Source organism: Geospiza fortis, unplaced genomic scaffold, assembly GCF_000277835.1.
Source record: "Geospiza fortis unplaced genomic scaffold, GeoFor_1.0 scaffold192, whole genome shotgun sequence".
NCBI lineage: Eukaryota > Metazoa > Chordata > Aves > Passeriformes > Thraupidae > Geospiza > Geospiza fortis.
Genome location: NW_005054315.1, coordinates 3,872,706 through 3,888,543, shown reverse-complemented (window position 1 = coordinate 3,888,543; position 15,838 = coordinate 3,872,706). Strand labels below are relative to the sequence as shown.

Genomic DNA, 15,838 nt, shown 5'->3' with positions numbered 1-15,838 from the left:
GCTGAACTTGAGTTGTAACACACACTGAGCAGCCCTGAGACACTTGCCTGGGGCTGGCAGAGGACTCCCTCATCAGAGCTTTCTCTTCTCTCGGTTTACCCAGGGTGAGGAGGAGTCTGGCCCGCTGGACGCGGATTACTACCCTGGGAATGGCACCTTCAGCCTGCACTACTTCCCCTACTACGGCAAAAAGGCCCAGGTGGGTGCTCCTGTCTCAGGGTCTCTCGCTGGTCAGAGTGACGCCAAGAAATGTTAGAAAGTCTCTTTTCCCAGCCCAGCGCTCGAAGAAGGAGTTAGAACTCTTCATTTCTCGGTCTGGAGGTTGTATATTGTATCTTATCTATAAAATTCTTTCTCTCCTGTCCTGCCGAGGTCTGCTCAGCAAGACAGTCAGAGGCATTCTGCCTGCCCCCGGGGCGGTGTTATGTCTTTATACTAAAAACGACTTGTACAATATTTACAATTACTTCCCAATACCTATCACCTATGTTAGACAGTGAGCTTCTACTCTAAACCAATCTAAAAGTACCCATATCACAGCAGAAGATGGAGGCCAAGAACGAGAAAGGCTGGACAGGCCCAGATTCCTCCATCTTGCCCCCCGAACTCCCATTCTAAAAACCCCAAAAACCTATTTTTTCACCCTGTGATAAATTCACTATCATTCTACTTAAACTTCCGTGGCTTGTAATTCTTCATATAAGGTTGGTAATTGTTTTTTCCAAGGGCTAAATCAAAGGCACAGGGGTCTTGGTCTCTGTGCCAAGGTCTCTTAGCCCCCTGGGCAGGGGCTCGAGTCCTCCAGGGCAGCCAGAGGAATTTCCTGGGTTCCAACACTTCTGTACTTAACTTTTCTTTCTTTTTACGTCAGGTGAAACGTATGGAGCATCTTTGAAATCCTATGAGAACTGGAGAGGCTATTTTCAAACCTAAAATTTAAGTATTTCCTTTTAATTTTTTTTTTTCTCCTCCTAGCCCAGCTACAGCAATCCCTTGGTAGCTGTGAAATTTCTCAACATTACGAGGAATGTAGAATTTAAAATAGTGTGCAAAGTCATTGGAGCTGGAATTACCTTCAATGTTCATGATCCATATGAAGGCAAAGTGGAATTTAAACTGAAAATAGAAGACTGAGCAGCAACAGAGAGACCTCTGGAAAATGTATGAACAGTAAACTTAACTATTACACACTCATTGATATTTATTTTCTTACTATGGTTCAGATATAAATTACAGTGCAAGGAGACATACTGCAGGATGGACTGTAGAGCTAAAAATCAAGATCCTCCTCTCAGTGTGTAAAGATGAAGATTATCTCAATGTACATAGCTTAATATTTCATGGCTACAGGATGCTGCTGCCTTCATGCAAATAATTGTGCAAAATAAGTTTCCCCCAAAGGGTGCAGCTGTGCCTTCAAAGAACATAAGTATACACTCAAACAACCATTTTCAATCACTTTTCAAACCATAATAAATAATGGATGTATGATACTAAATCTTGGTTATTGAGAAATTAGATAGCTTGAAAAGGAAATCAATACTTGGAAATACTAGGAAGCAATTAAATTTTCAATCTCTCTTGTATAGGATGTATAAAAAAGTATTAAATTTATCTGTATCCCAATGCATTGGCTTTTTTCACTAGTCAGCTGAGCCAGATTATTTAAGTTGGTACAAATCAAAGACTGCAAAAGAAGTGAACTTGAAATCTGTCCTCTAGCTCACAGATTTCACCGTACCACTTACCTCTATGTATATAACCTAATAAAAATGACTGGTAAGACTGTAACATCCAGTTACATCCAGGAAACTGTGCACTTAACTAGAGGCTGTAATTTGTGGGGTTTTTGTTTGTTTGGTGTTTTGTTGTTGTTTAGTGTTTGTTGTTTTTGTGATGGTTTTATTTGTTTTATCCAGTAGAATAGCCCCATATTGTAATGATAAATTTTGGGTTACTTGGAGTAATCTGGAAGATGCTGAAACAACACTAAATCTTTAAATGAATCTAAGCTTTGAGAAGTCTGAGTGTATCACATATACTACAAAGAGACACCATTGTTGTGTCTGTATAGTAGATTTATGTTACCTGAAGTCCAGGATGCTCCAGCCAGAGCTGCACACACACAAAAAAAAAACCACCAACCAAAACACCTACAAGAGCAGAAATCATTTTACACCTTCACTGCCTGAACATTTCAGAAAGCAAGAAGATGTAACAGATCACCTCCTGTACCACAGCAGCATTCAGCCCGCCAGCTTGTAGACAGAATCCAGTTGGAGGGGAATATTTCATCTCCAAAGCCACAAATTATATTTGAGCCTTTCTTAGAAACATTCTGCATTTCAAAAACAGTAAGAAAATGCTTCTTCATATAAAAACTTTTTTTTCCCCGGGCCTTTCCTGTTTCAATTTTTACAGTGCAGCTTTGCCTTTCTTCTGAGACAATGAAAATCAACTTTATATCCTTTCTGGAACACAGGTCTCCCCCTGTGCATCTTCCCAAAATGACATGGAAAACAATAAAATACTTTTGATAACAAAAAGTAAGTCATGTTCAAGATTGGTTAAATGTTGTCTACAACAGAACATTTCAATATTTCCAAGAAAACCAATAACTCTTCCCTTGATGCTATAACAAGGGCAGACTCTCTGCTTGACTGTTTTTAGTATCTACAGCTTGCACTGAGCTGGTGAATGAAGTGGCACAAGCTCACAGTCCAGTCAGCCCTATAGCCACAGTACAGGAATATGCTGAACAATTCCCTATGGGTTGTGTGCCTGCAAAACCACAGCTTCAGAACAACAGCCTAGACCAGCTTCACACAAAGCCCTGTGATTGGATAAATAGGGAAAGGGAAGTGTCCCTGTATTGACCAAATGATGATGCATTCTGACATCAAAAAAAGATCCACCAAATCTGGTTCTCTAAGTACAAAGATTGCCATCCTGAAGTTAAACGTTTCTTGAACTTCCAGCCATCTGAGATTATTCCCTTTCTTGATTGAAATTGGAAATGAAGCAACAAAGAGCAAGGCTTGTGGTTAGTGTAGCTGTAGTAGAAAAGTGTAGTTAATATTAGCCTGCCCAAACCCCAAATGCAAGCACACTTAAATAGCAGAATGCCCATCATGCAAATATTTTGTAATACTAATTACAGGCACTAATACTAATCACTAGTTACAGGCACAGCCCCACACTATGTACAAGCATGTCATCTGGTGATCACAGCTGCACTTTGGAGGCACACAAATGACAGAAGTTACAAGACACAGACCAAAATAAGCACATGGGAAGGAAAACAGGCAGGGCATCCTGCCCAAGGCACAAGAAGCATGGCTAGCAAAAGCTAAACAAGCTAAAAAGCAGCTGAATCCAAGGGAAGGAGGCCAAGAAGCAGGAAACACCAGCAATGAGAGGGAAGAAATTAAGAGAGAAAATTAAGAGAGGAGATTAATTTCCTCTCTCTAAGAGCCCTCCAGCCTCATCATGTTCACCCAGAGACAGAGAGGACCCCGGCCACCAGTGCCAGCTGTACAGCAGCAGCTGCAAGTTACAGTGCAGTCACAGTTAATTTAGTGTTAGTAACTGACAAGTGTTACAGACTAACAGTTGTATACACACAGCAATAATTATTGCTATGCAGGAGCTAACATTAGCACAAAGTGTGTTCAGGAATTAATTTTAAAGCTTTGTTTTCAAATTTCAAACCAGACACTTTTATCAGTCTTTTGAGCACTTTCACTGCAAGAGTCCAATTCCCTGAGAGAGAGATACACATGCATTTGAAAACATACATAAATACATACATATGTAGATCTAGGTATATGCAGATATAATCATATAGACAGATTATACATAAATTCAGCAGCAATAGTAGCAGTATTTGATGAGACCAAATATAAATGGGGAAAAAACCTCATCAGGCTACACAGGAAACTGAAGCAGCAGATTTAAGAATGAATTGCAAGCAAATGCAAATTCCTGAGTTTAGTTAGATGCAGATCAACTAGGATGGGGATGGGTGGTTAGTCCATGCCTCTGGAGCAGTGCAGGGGCCAGCAAGGCAGTATCAGAGACCACACAGTGGCTCTCAGTGCCGTTTTTTTCCAACCAGCTTTGCAACAGCAAGGTTAGCCAGGAGAAGAGGTATGGGGAAGGCAAAATAGGCCATGAAACCAATGCATTAACACCATGAATTTTATATCCAATAAATTTTAGTTTCCAGACTTATCTACTAAAGGTGCTAAATAAAACTCTCGAAGATCAGTGTGAAAAGAAGCACAGCAGTTGCTTTGAGATGCACTTTCCACACCTCCTTCTTCTCAATATTCATGGCAGTAGTAAATTATTAAGGTGTAAAATCCTAATGTCTATTATTAAAATAATGAGTGGAGAAAAACACTGAATACAAGCATCTTGATGCTTAAAGGACTTTGTGCTATAGCTATGAGACTACAGCAGGTTCAAAGCCTCCTCTACCTTTCAGAACTAGATATTAATAATTGAGTCTTTGCTTAATGGTCTCATATGATGCCATTGCTATTGCACTTGGGAATTCCTCCCACCATTTCACAGAGCTGTTTTTAATCTCTTACCTGTAATAAAAGTCAAGAAGAAATTGATTCTGCAACAAATAAAGCTGTCTAACCATGTGCTACTTTCAGTAATTGGATGTAAAGTAACAGCTACATCAATAATGCTTACAGAAAGTATTTTCTGCTGTGCACCTCAACTCCCTTCACAAGCTTCATTTCTTTCAGGCACAAAAGCTCAAGCTCCAACAAGATTATTTTGTTTAAAGTAAAATAGATATGTACATGAAGGAAAAGGTGCCCTTTTCTTCAATTTGATTAGAAAGACTCTTCTCAAGGAGGAGGAAGGCTTTTCACTTTTCTTCCAATGTTTTTTTACCAGAGCGATAACAATGGATGCACTGAAGTTCTCATTATTTCAAGAGCATAAATTGGGCTGAAAATTCCCTTTTTAGGATCCTGCTACACCTCTGAGAAAGAACTGAATTCTGGAGAAACACTTGGCATAACTCCATTCATTAATGTGTATATTTACACGTAGTCCTACTATTACCAGTGTGGGAATGTGATCATTCCAATAAAAATACATTCCAGCAGTTTATTACTATAATGAACTAGGTAAGTCATTTTAATTACTCCGATTTCAAGTTCCAGTTCTTAAATATCCCCCAGATATTGATGAGCCTGTTGAAATGGTATCTGTTGTGTGACCTGACACAAATCCACTAATTTCTGCATTTCCCCCCTTTTTTATTAAACAAGCCAAAATAAGACTTCCTTAATTCTCATAGTAATAGATCTTGACCTTAGGAATAAAATAATTGGGGGAAGGGCTTTTTTCCTGAGTATTTCCTGATTTTTCCAACATCCTTTTGAAATGATGATGCTAACAAATATACAGCTGCTCACTGCTGGTCTCACTGAACGCATCTGGTTGTAACACCATTTTCCGATCCATTACTAGTTTTACCTACACATCCAAATTCAGATTAGCTAGTTCCTTACAAAACAGTGTAGGACACATGTGGAGTTAAAAGCTGCCTTGACACCCTGGATCATTTTCAGGATCCTACATTTCCAGCATAGTCTTTCCTCCTGTAAGTGTACCTTGAATTCTTTCTTCACAAGATGTGGAGTTTAACCACAACATTTCTGGACATGACCTGCTTGCCAAACAATTCACATTAATCTCTCCTCTTCATTGTTTACTTCTTTTCTAACCAAAAATACTTCAGAGTAATTTTAAATTTTCTTCTGGGTTATTGAAGAAATTGTTAAACAGGAGTACAATCTTGCTTGCTGCAGCTGTTCAGTCAGTGATAATGCCACAAAAATGATTCAGCAGTAAATAGTTCATAACCCCTTAACATACAATCTGGAGATACTGTAAAATGTATTTAAAATCAGAATGCAATGAAATTAAAAAGGTTTAAATATGCTGAAACATACCCATTGTTTCCTTAATCAGCTAAACATTTGCAGTCTCCTCCCATATTCATTTGATATGACCTATTTTGTACTTTGCCATTAACAACTGTCATTAACAATCTTCCATGCTTCTAATTTTCTTCTAGCTGTTTCTTTCAACAGTTTTCCTAATACAAGATTCAGGACTGATCTCAAGCTGTCTAGACCACACACATTTGGACAGGACTTCCTCACATCTTTGACACTTTTTACTTTTTCACACTTCAAGAACTGGCACTCTAGCACTATTTTAGTTTGTAAGAACTATTCCAAGGTTCATTAAAAATCAGCATCAGAAGTTGCCCGACTTTAATTACTGAAGCTGCCTGTTTTAAGAGTATATGCTTTATGTTCTGCTCTATTTTTAATAAATTCTCTCAAGTTTACAAGAATAAAGAATAGGAATCTGCCTGAAGTCTGCAACCTTGCTGTCTTTTTAACATGCTACAGTGCAGATGCTCTGACCAGGTAGGGCTGGTGAAACTGCACAATTTATAGCAATGTACCATGATGTGTACACAGCAATCTGATAAAATAAAATAGACATTTTCAGCCTAAGTTGGGCTTTCAACATGTTGAACACGTAAAAATTTAACAAAAGGTCATGGCAGAACAAAGAAAAGCACTTGTAATGGTATTACAGGGGTGATTTTCAATTAACACCAGCCTCTCTTCTTTGCCCTCTTCCACATCAGAACATTCTGCCTTTACCACAGCTAAGCTGTGCATCAATAATCATCATGATTTTCTCCAGTTGTTGTTTCACAAAGTGCTGACATTCACTGAATGTGAGGACAGCAGGGCCCAACTGAGTGAGAGGCAGATGGTGCCAGGTGAGAACCATCATCACACCACACAGGAATTTCCGGTGTAACCAAATGTTTGAAGTCAGAAAAAACCATGCAGTGCTGCTTGTCGCCCTTCCTCGTTCTGCTCTCAGCATCAGTCTTAGAAACCTCATCTTGAAGCAGTCTTCACTTTTACCTGCACATTTAAGCACCTTTTCCATCAGTTTGGTACCTTTTGACAGCTTCTGAAGATGAGCTGAGCTTCCATTCATTTTCTGACAAGTTTGATGAGCCAAATGACCACTTGCTAGTCTGTTCCCAACACTGACATTTTCTACCATGTTTTTCTTTTCTTTCCCTCTCTGTTTTGGGATCCATTAGGTAATTCAAGCTGGAAGGCATCTCAGGTTGTCCCCTGTCCAATCTCTGCTCAAAGCATGCTCAGCCATGAGGTCAGACTCTACATTGCTTAGGGCTTTTCTCCTGTCTGGTCTTGAAAAACCCTAAGGATAAGAGTCAGCACAATTTCTCTGGGCAGCCTGTTCCACAGCTTGACCATCCCAAGTTGTTCCTCATACTCAGCTGGAAACTCTCCCATTTCAGCTCGTGTTGTCTGTCCATCCTGTCCTCACACACCCCTGTGCACTGGCTCCACCTTTGCAATAACCTTCCTGCAGCATCGCAAGGCTGCCATTAGGTCTCCCTAGGCTGCCTCTTCTCCAGGCTGAACGAGCTGCTCTCCCTCAGCCTCTCCTCACGCAGAAGCTGCCCCAGCCCAATGAACATTTGGGCAACCCACCAGAATCCATGGAAGCTCAAGGACAAACCAATGGTCAGGAAAAACCCTGGAAAAACCTTAAATCCTAAGGCTAAACATGAAAAGGCTGCTCTCAATGTGCTGGCTCATCTTTGCTTTTCCTGGTAAATGAATTAAGACAATTAAGGTTTCAACAATAAAGTGTGTGTGAAAGTAGCCTCATGTGTCTGGAAATAGACAGGGCTGAGAAACGGTGACAAGTTGTTAACTCAATGTAGTTGTAAAGACAAATGGCCTACTACACTCTTCACAAGCAGACAAGAGAAAGGAAATCCCAATAGCAAACAATTATCTGTGAAAAACTAGATATGCTGTCCTTTGTACTGGTGATTATTCCAGTAGTGCTACATCACGGTTAGTTTTAGGTTTTTGGGTTTTTTTTAAACTTTTGCCCTTTCTACATTAAAGCAGCATCCACTTTTCAGATTTCTCATTCATATGAAGATTTTACAACCTATGTATTCACTGATTAAGGAATGAGGAGATTTGTGACAGTACATCCTTTCATTAAATATTCATCCTTTAATTCAAATAAATAAATGGATATCTGTCAAGGGTCAGTACTCTATCAGCTACATTTATGTTTTTGTTCTCTGCAACAGCTGCCACCTTTCATTGAAGGAAGGTTCAAGTAAAAAATCAAAACCCATCAGTTTCTGAAGTCGTAACTGCTTCTCTTTGGTTAAGACAAATTCCTATGGGAAAAGAAAAGCAGATTATTTGTGAAACAGTTCAAGAAATCCTTAACTTGTTACACATGCCAAAACAGACAGTCTTTCACAGCTCAGGAACACTTCAGAAAGCACAAAAGATGCACACTCCTCCCAGGACTTATCTGCAGGACCATTTCATAGGCAGAAATACACACTTTGCAACTCTTCCTCTTTTCCTCTTCTTCATGTCACAAAAAAGTGCTGTCTAAGGAAAGGAATTAAAAGTACATTCCTTTCCTGCCACGTTTCACCCCAAACTGAGCCCTTATAACAATTCCCATTCCCTATACCATCATGTAATCTTTCTCAAACCAAACTCCAGTTTTTATCTCCTTACAGTATTTTCTCCCAGAGATTTCCTCAACAATTTCCTGTCACAATTTCCTGTTATGTTCTGTTCCTGCTCTTAATCTTCATTTTCCATCTGTACATGTACAGTTTTTTCAGAGATTAGAACCATACAGTTTAAACTTATCTTTCACTTTCCAGTTCCTTTCATGCTACGCCTGACATTATTAAATACTTATACTCTCTACCTTTCTTTTTCTAAAATAAGTTTCTACTACTACTCCTTTTTGTAGTCTTTGACTAGTCTTCTCTTGTTTTCTCATTCTTTCCAACTTACACCTTCTTTTGTTATGTTCCTCTGCAAAGACCCTGCTATAATCTGTTCTTTCTTTACTCTTCCCTGCACATACTTCTTCACATTTCCTTTCCTCATCTCAACCTGGGCCCTCACCATTGGTCTCTTTTCTCTTTCTTTTTTTCTCCTCTTTCACCTGAACATTGTAACCAACTGACTGCTCCAAAACAAGCAACTATAGACTTTCTCTCATTATTGACTGCTGCCTTTATTAGAAAGCTCTCCCAAAACAAAGGTTATACAGAATTGTAGAATTGTTTAGAAGAAAATCTTTAAGATCATCAAGTTCAACCACAAATATAATAAAAAATAATTTCCCCAAAAGCACTCCAACTATTAAATTATCAAATACCATTTCAGATTCATCACCAAGCAAAAGAAATAAAAGAGAAAAGTAACATCTTAAAAATGTATGTTCTGTCACATTTTCACTCCCAGCGTGACCTTATCTTATCTGAAGACTATTCCACCAATAAGAAACAAAAGAAAACTGTCAGATTCTTTCAGCCTTCTTTCCCTAACATCCCTCTCCTCACTCTTTGCAGGTAAATCTTGGATCATACACTAGAGAATGCAAGGGAAAACTGCAATAATTGAAGTTCCTCTGCAAACTGAAGTGCCTTTCAACATCAAAGACAATTTGGATCAACTGTATCATCCACAACAAGAACCCTGTGTTTAGCATTAGCACTGCAGAGAATTGCCTCTTCGCTGAGAAGCAAAACATCCAATTACCCTCCTCTCCCCCAGATTTTTCCCCAGTCCCACAAAGTAATTTGTTTCATTCACTCATGTTACAAGGTGTGATACAATTTGAAAACCTTCAGTGTGTTCTATATTAATAACACATATCCCCACACAGATTTGTCTATGCATAATCCCTTCAAGAAAAAAAAGATGTAACACACCTCACATTTACCACAGGGTTTAAGTGCATCCAGGAGCCCCTACCACAGTCAGCACAGTTAGTAATACTTTGCAGGGACTCTCTGGACTTTGTGGAAGTATCAAATCCTGCCTGTGACAGTGGCCTGCAGTGACTGAGCCAGCTCAGTACCCTCTTGCAGGTGAGAGCAGAGGATGTGATCTGACAAAACAGTTTAAAAAGGAAAGATATGAAAAGGAGATTAAAACCTTTCTGGAAGACATAGGAATACAAGACAGAAAGTTAGGACTGAGGAATATGGGATGGAAAGTTAGGACATTAGGCATGGGATTTTAAACAGAAGCTAGATAGGAGTACTAAGACCGACCTGTCATGCTGAGGAGCAACCTGGATGAAATAAGGAGGTGTGAAAGAAGAGAATATACCAGGTAAGTTATTGCCTTCTGCATCACAAGTTATCATGAGCTCTAAGGGCAAATTGCTAAATCAAAGCAAAAACTCTGGGCCCTCTGTAGCACAAATGCAGCATCCCAAGACAGCTAATTCTAGGTCTTGTGACGAGAAGTGAAATGCTCTAAAATAATCCTAGAATTAGAAAAACCACAGAGCTTGTTAAAAATGCCCATGCGCGTTTTATTAATAAAAACTAACAGTGCCAAGGTTAAACAAGTCAAACAATTATAGTCTCTTTATATTTCATAAAATATTACAGAAAAGTTTATTTGTGTTTCAATAAAAAGACTACTGTCTTAGAATAGGCAGCTGACAGTATTTGTGCAGTTAATTGTTTGTGAATAAATTTAAAAAGACTACCACCTGCCCTGAAATTCCTTTTATAAAAATGAACTATTAAAAATGATTGACAAATTTTGAGTTAAAAAACTTAAAACATTCTCTATATTTAATTTCAACTTTATAATAGATTACAGGAAGATGCTTATGAAACAAATACAAACATTTGTTTCAGTACATGTCTTTATATGATAGACTTATAAGTATGTAAACAACTATATAATAAAAAGTTTCCAAAGACTGCCTGTAAGAAATCAGGCAAATTTTACCATAAGCAATAAATCATTCCAAACCTTCAAGACATTTTATATAGCTGCACCAACTGGCAGTAAACATTTGCCAAAAACTTTGTAATTCGTATGTCCCAACATACAGTGAAAAGTATATAAACTTGATGGAATCATAATGTTAGATATAATTTAAGGGAAAATAAGTTCACAACAACATTCCTGGAATTTAACATGTAAAAAAGTAGGACGTATCTTTCTTGTTTGGTTCTTTGGACACTGCATGATTAACAAAAAACACTACTACATTAGCTCACTATCCCTCAAAAAGTGGCATAATCAAAATACACTCCAAATAAATTGCCATTCAGTGTATTCATTTTCCACAGAAGGATAGTATTTTATTTCTCAATGATGTGTCTACATTTTCTTTAGCAAACTTTGAAAGAACATTTGGGGCAAAATTCTTTTTCCTTCAAGTAAAAAAGAAATCCCAAACAAAAAACAACCAACAAACCAAAAACCCCTAAAACAAGAGTAAATAAAGGCTCTGCATTAACACACTGGTATCAAAAACACACATCCACACCACATTTAAAAATATCCTACATAAAACAATCCTTGTTTGCTTATCAGAGGTGCAATTTCTAAACTCAGAACTGCTTACCAATATTCTCCTTGGGGGATGGGGCAAAGTAATTTGAGACACTTCTCCCTAGAACAATTTATTCCTGAAGCCTGCTGAATTTTAACAAAAAAATAGTCTACAAGCAAAGGGCATCAGTCGTCATCATCATTTTCATTAAAATCATCGTCATCATCATCGTCATCCCCAACATAAGAAACTGGTGTTTCAACTCTGGAGCCACTATACTGAGATCCATTGGAACTTGTAGCCAACATTCCATCTCCACCATTGGAAAAGTCACTGAAAAAGAAAAAAAATCCAGTTGTCATTGCTTCATGATCTCTCCCATATCTTGTCCATTCCTTTAATGAATCTGCCACTGCCACTTTATAAACTGTCCAAGACATCTCCAAAAAGATGAAACAGTCTCAAGTAGTTCTGAAGTGGTTTTTATTAGGTTTCTTACTGTAGTTTTTAATATAAGGATTAAACTTTCTCACAGGCACTTTATAAATATGTTTTTCAGGTTTCCTCTAAAGTACATTTAGTGTTAAGGCTACAAAGCTAAGCTCTTTAGTATTTTTGTGTAGCACTGAATGCTTGGAAGTGAATCATGTCTTTCAGAGTTACTAATCTTGATTCAAAGACCTGGAAAACTGAGGAATAGCTTTTCCTTAATTCCTTGATACTCCATAGCAAACTGTCATTTACCATATTCTTAATTTGAAACTGTTTTTTTTCTCATTGTGCAGTATTTTGTTTTAATAGAGCCAGAAAATTCCTACCTCCATTATTAATTGCTACTCTGCCAATCTATTTAATTGTTGACTTTCTAAATAGTTTAGTAAACTATTAAACTTAGCCACAAATTCACGACAAAATGGGAGTTTTTTTTAATTTGCAAAAAATATCTCCCTTTTAAGTATCAAAGGTACAAAAGTATCTCCCTCGAAAGACATTCATCATTTAAAAATTGCTTTCAAAAATATGTTTGCTAGTAATTTTTTAAATTGCTGATTTTTTGCTACTAATTTTTTAAATTAGCTGATCCAGCTAATGCACACATTCAATCATGCATGCTTGCTGCTGTATGGAGCCAATTCAATGGTCTATCATCACACAGAATGAAACTGCCAGGGTACACCCTATAAACTCACAGGAAAAGCATATCCAGTAAGACACATTCAAGCATTTCTGCTGTTCTGCACACTTATTCAGCAGCAAGATATTAAGATACCTGTCTAGCTGTAGTCAGATGACCTACAATAGGCCTGCCATAATTATCTGCAAAAGCAGTTTCAAAAACAAAGAAAACAAAACAAAGAGATTATTCTTGTGCTTTTGTAAACTTTGAAAGTACAAACCCAAAATCCATTCTCCTCTCGTTTTGATAAAAACAACTGGATTTCATAACCCAAGTATCCTAGTAAGTAAGGCAAAGAAACTGGGATGAAGGTATTGGTAGCAGCATCTTCAAACTTCTGCAAACTTTCTTCAGAGACCTTGTTAAATAAATGTACAGCCTTTATCTGCCTTGGCAGCACAACTTGTCTTGCCATGAATGTTCATTGCTATTGCCATGAATATTCATATATATCCTATAATTAAATATAATTTGTCACTGCCCTTTTCCAAACTCCTAAGAAATGGAAATGTTAGAAGCTCTTGTACTCTCACCAAGATAATGAACCCCAGTCAGCCTCTGGTTCTCTATTGGTCTCTGACTAACAGTGGCCTATTCAAATTTCAGTGTCTTAAAAACACATGGTACTCTTTTTCACTACCCTATGCTCATTACCACAGAAGGAAACTTACTGAAAACAGAGATTTTAGGTACTGTTCAGCATCTCTAAAGATATTTTGGCAGAATTCTCACTCAAGCTTCAGTTCCCTTGCACAAAACATGCAGAACTTAATTCAAGCATTTGTTACGAACGTCAAGCGTTTCAATGATCATAGAATCAATAGGTTAGAAAAGACCTCAGAGATCACAGAATCCAGCTGCTGAATATTTGACTAATTTTACAACCTTGTGGAGCTCATAGAAGAGCATATTGTTGATTAATACAGTAATAAGAAACTAGTGAGTAACAAAGTTGAATACTAGTTATGGTTTATCATGCTACCAGCTTCTGTGATTGCTGTTTAAAACCCAAAGGTCAAAATCTTTTTTAAAGTTAGACACTAACAATCAAGGGGTAATCTTTCCAATACTCTATCTTTAGAGAAGTATCTGTTTTCTTGTCACAAACTCTAAACAGAAAAAAAACCCCAAACAAACAACACACTCAAGAATAACACCACTCTAACACCTTTCCACTATAGAGGAAAGGATTTCCTTAATGACACTGCTACGAACCACCACAGAAGTAATGTATGATAAGAAACTTAAAACACATATCCACAGCACATTTAATCAAAACAGAACTTGCTTCATGAAGCATTTAATAACCAATTTTCTTGATGGCCACAGATTTTAAAAACTAATTGAAAGTTTCATCTCACCTGGCTGAAAATCTTGTGCCGTTTGACGCAGAACCTGATGAAGATGTGACATATACACTGCTGATTGATCCCTGAGCCATTTCTGTAAAACAAACAACATGCTCTTCAGGAATCCTTCCAAACACACCCATCTAATTCGGTGGAAATGCTTCATCCTTAAAGTCCAGAAAAGGAGTCTTGCAGCCCAAACAACAAAACATATTTATGTACTACATCCAAATCAGCATAATTCAAAAAAAGACTAGTGCAAGCAGCAATAAAATTTCAAAACACAATTAAAAAACCCATTTGTTTTGAAGTGAGCAAGACAGATAATATCAGTATTCATCATATGCTTGTACTTTACTGCCTTTTGCCTTTGCAAGTGAATCAAGCATAAATACTGTTCTCTTAAAAGAATTACACACTGCAAAGATCTACTTGCGTGGTTTGATGCAAAATGGTTTGCAAAGAGCAACACTCCACTCTTTATGAATTACTATGTTATTTGCTCTCTAAGATACACTAAAAAGCAGACAAAATTGAGAACTTGACAGAAATCTTTACCACAAATCCGTGGAAATTATCTGATCTAAGGTATTTTCATGTGTTTTCTTAGATCCTATATTAAGGAGGAAAAAAATCAACTCTTTTTGGAGTAACTAACCTGTCACATATGGTTCCAGAGCTTTAGGAACCAAACTCCTTGCAATTTTTAGGTCCTCTGCTGAACAGCTTCCAGATTCTAGCCCACAAGCCATTCCCATTCGTTTTAGTACTTCTATATCATCATGAATTTCAAAAGTATTGTCAAAATTAAATAGATATTCAAACCTGGAGAGGAAAAAATGTCTCAATTAACTTCAACAACTTTAACTACCTTTCCATTTTCAGGAATTGCAGCATTTCAAAAGCTTTACAGACAGTGTTAAGTATGCTAGTGAAACATCACATTAAGCAATCAAATTTTCAAGATTTATGTATTTGCTTGTGACTGCTTACATTCAGTTTTTATTTAGCTGATGAAAAATACAGCTTTTTGAAGCAAAAGTGGAGAACAGCAGCCCTGAAAGCGAAATCCATTTTCAATTCTGCTGGCTTCATTTCATGGTGTTAAAGACAAAGGAAAACACTGCTTGGTTAAGTAAGACATAAAATGTCAAGAGAGATACCTAATATCTCTACATAGCAAGTCTTAAATGTGAAGACTTTTAAGTCTTCACATCAAATGTGAATCAATTAATCTGTTGATTAAAAGAGTATATAAAACAGCCGTCTGAAGTGCATGTTCTCAATATACAAAAGGCACAAGTAAAGTAAGTTTGTATTTAACCTTTAACAAATCTACACGAACATTTATATGAACTCAGAGCTCTACCAAAGGCCAAATGGCAAACTTTGTTAGCTTACTTGTCATTTGAAATACTGCAGTCGATCACTGTCTTCTTGCTGGTGTTCACAATGATAAAAGGCAGATGGATGACAGAATTGGAAGGGGGAGGTCTGTTTGCCTGCTGCTCTGCCTGACGGTTCCGCTGGACAAGGTTCTTAAAGGCAATTTGCTAGAAAAAGCAACAGCGGTATCAAAGCATGAATGAAGCTTTTAGGATCACATTATCAAAACTCCTAAGGATTCCAGCAATGGTTGCAGAAGTAAATGCAGAAAAGGACAGAGTGTTTACCATATTCCTGCATGTGAAGATGCAAGAACAGTCACAGATCACAGTATTAAAAAAGGCAATGCAGTAAAACTTTACTGAGGAAAAAAACCCCATATCCTACTAACTACACCAGCACAGCTCCTTGGACAGATTCCTGGCAGAATGGAGAGAGAACAACGATTGGAAAAATAAATTCT

At 37.5% G+C, this 15,838-nt stretch overlaps 2 protein-coding genes across 3 annotated transcripts in view; one reads left to right on the top strand and one right to left on the bottom strand.

The window, feature by feature from the left end:
• ATP4B (ATPase H+/K+ transporting subunit beta) overlaps nucleotides 1–1,134 on the top strand; it is a 6,819-nt gene extending 5,685 nt beyond the window's left edge. The window contains exons 6-7 of the mRNA XM_005420028.2: nucleotides 104–199; nucleotides 976–1,134. Coding sequence (XP_005420085.2) covers nucleotides 104–199; nucleotides 976–1,134 — 255 coding nt within the window. The remainder of the gene's footprint in view (nucleotides 1–103; nucleotides 200–975) is intronic.
• Nucleotides 1,135–10,458: 9,324 nt separating this feature from the next.
• The window catches only part of TFDP1 (transcription factor Dp-1), a 36,772-nt gene continuing 31,392 nt past the window's right edge, over nucleotides 10,459–15,838 (bottom strand). Inside the window, exons 8-11 of one of the 2 annotated variants that reach the window (XM_005419973.2) lie at nucleotides 15,391–15,542; nucleotides 14,648–14,814; nucleotides 14,002–14,083; nucleotides 10,459–11,796 (exon numbers count right to left, since the gene is read on the bottom strand). In XM_005419973.2, the coding sequence (XP_005420030.1) occupies nucleotides 11,649–11,796; nucleotides 14,002–14,083; nucleotides 14,648–14,814; nucleotides 15,391–15,542 (549 nt within the window). In that variant the 3' untranslated portion in view covers nucleotides 10,459–11,648. The remainder of the gene's footprint in view (nucleotides 11,797–14,001; nucleotides 14,084–14,647; nucleotides 14,815–15,390; nucleotides 15,543–15,838) is intronic. The other variant, XM_005419974.3, reaches the window with a different exon arrangement.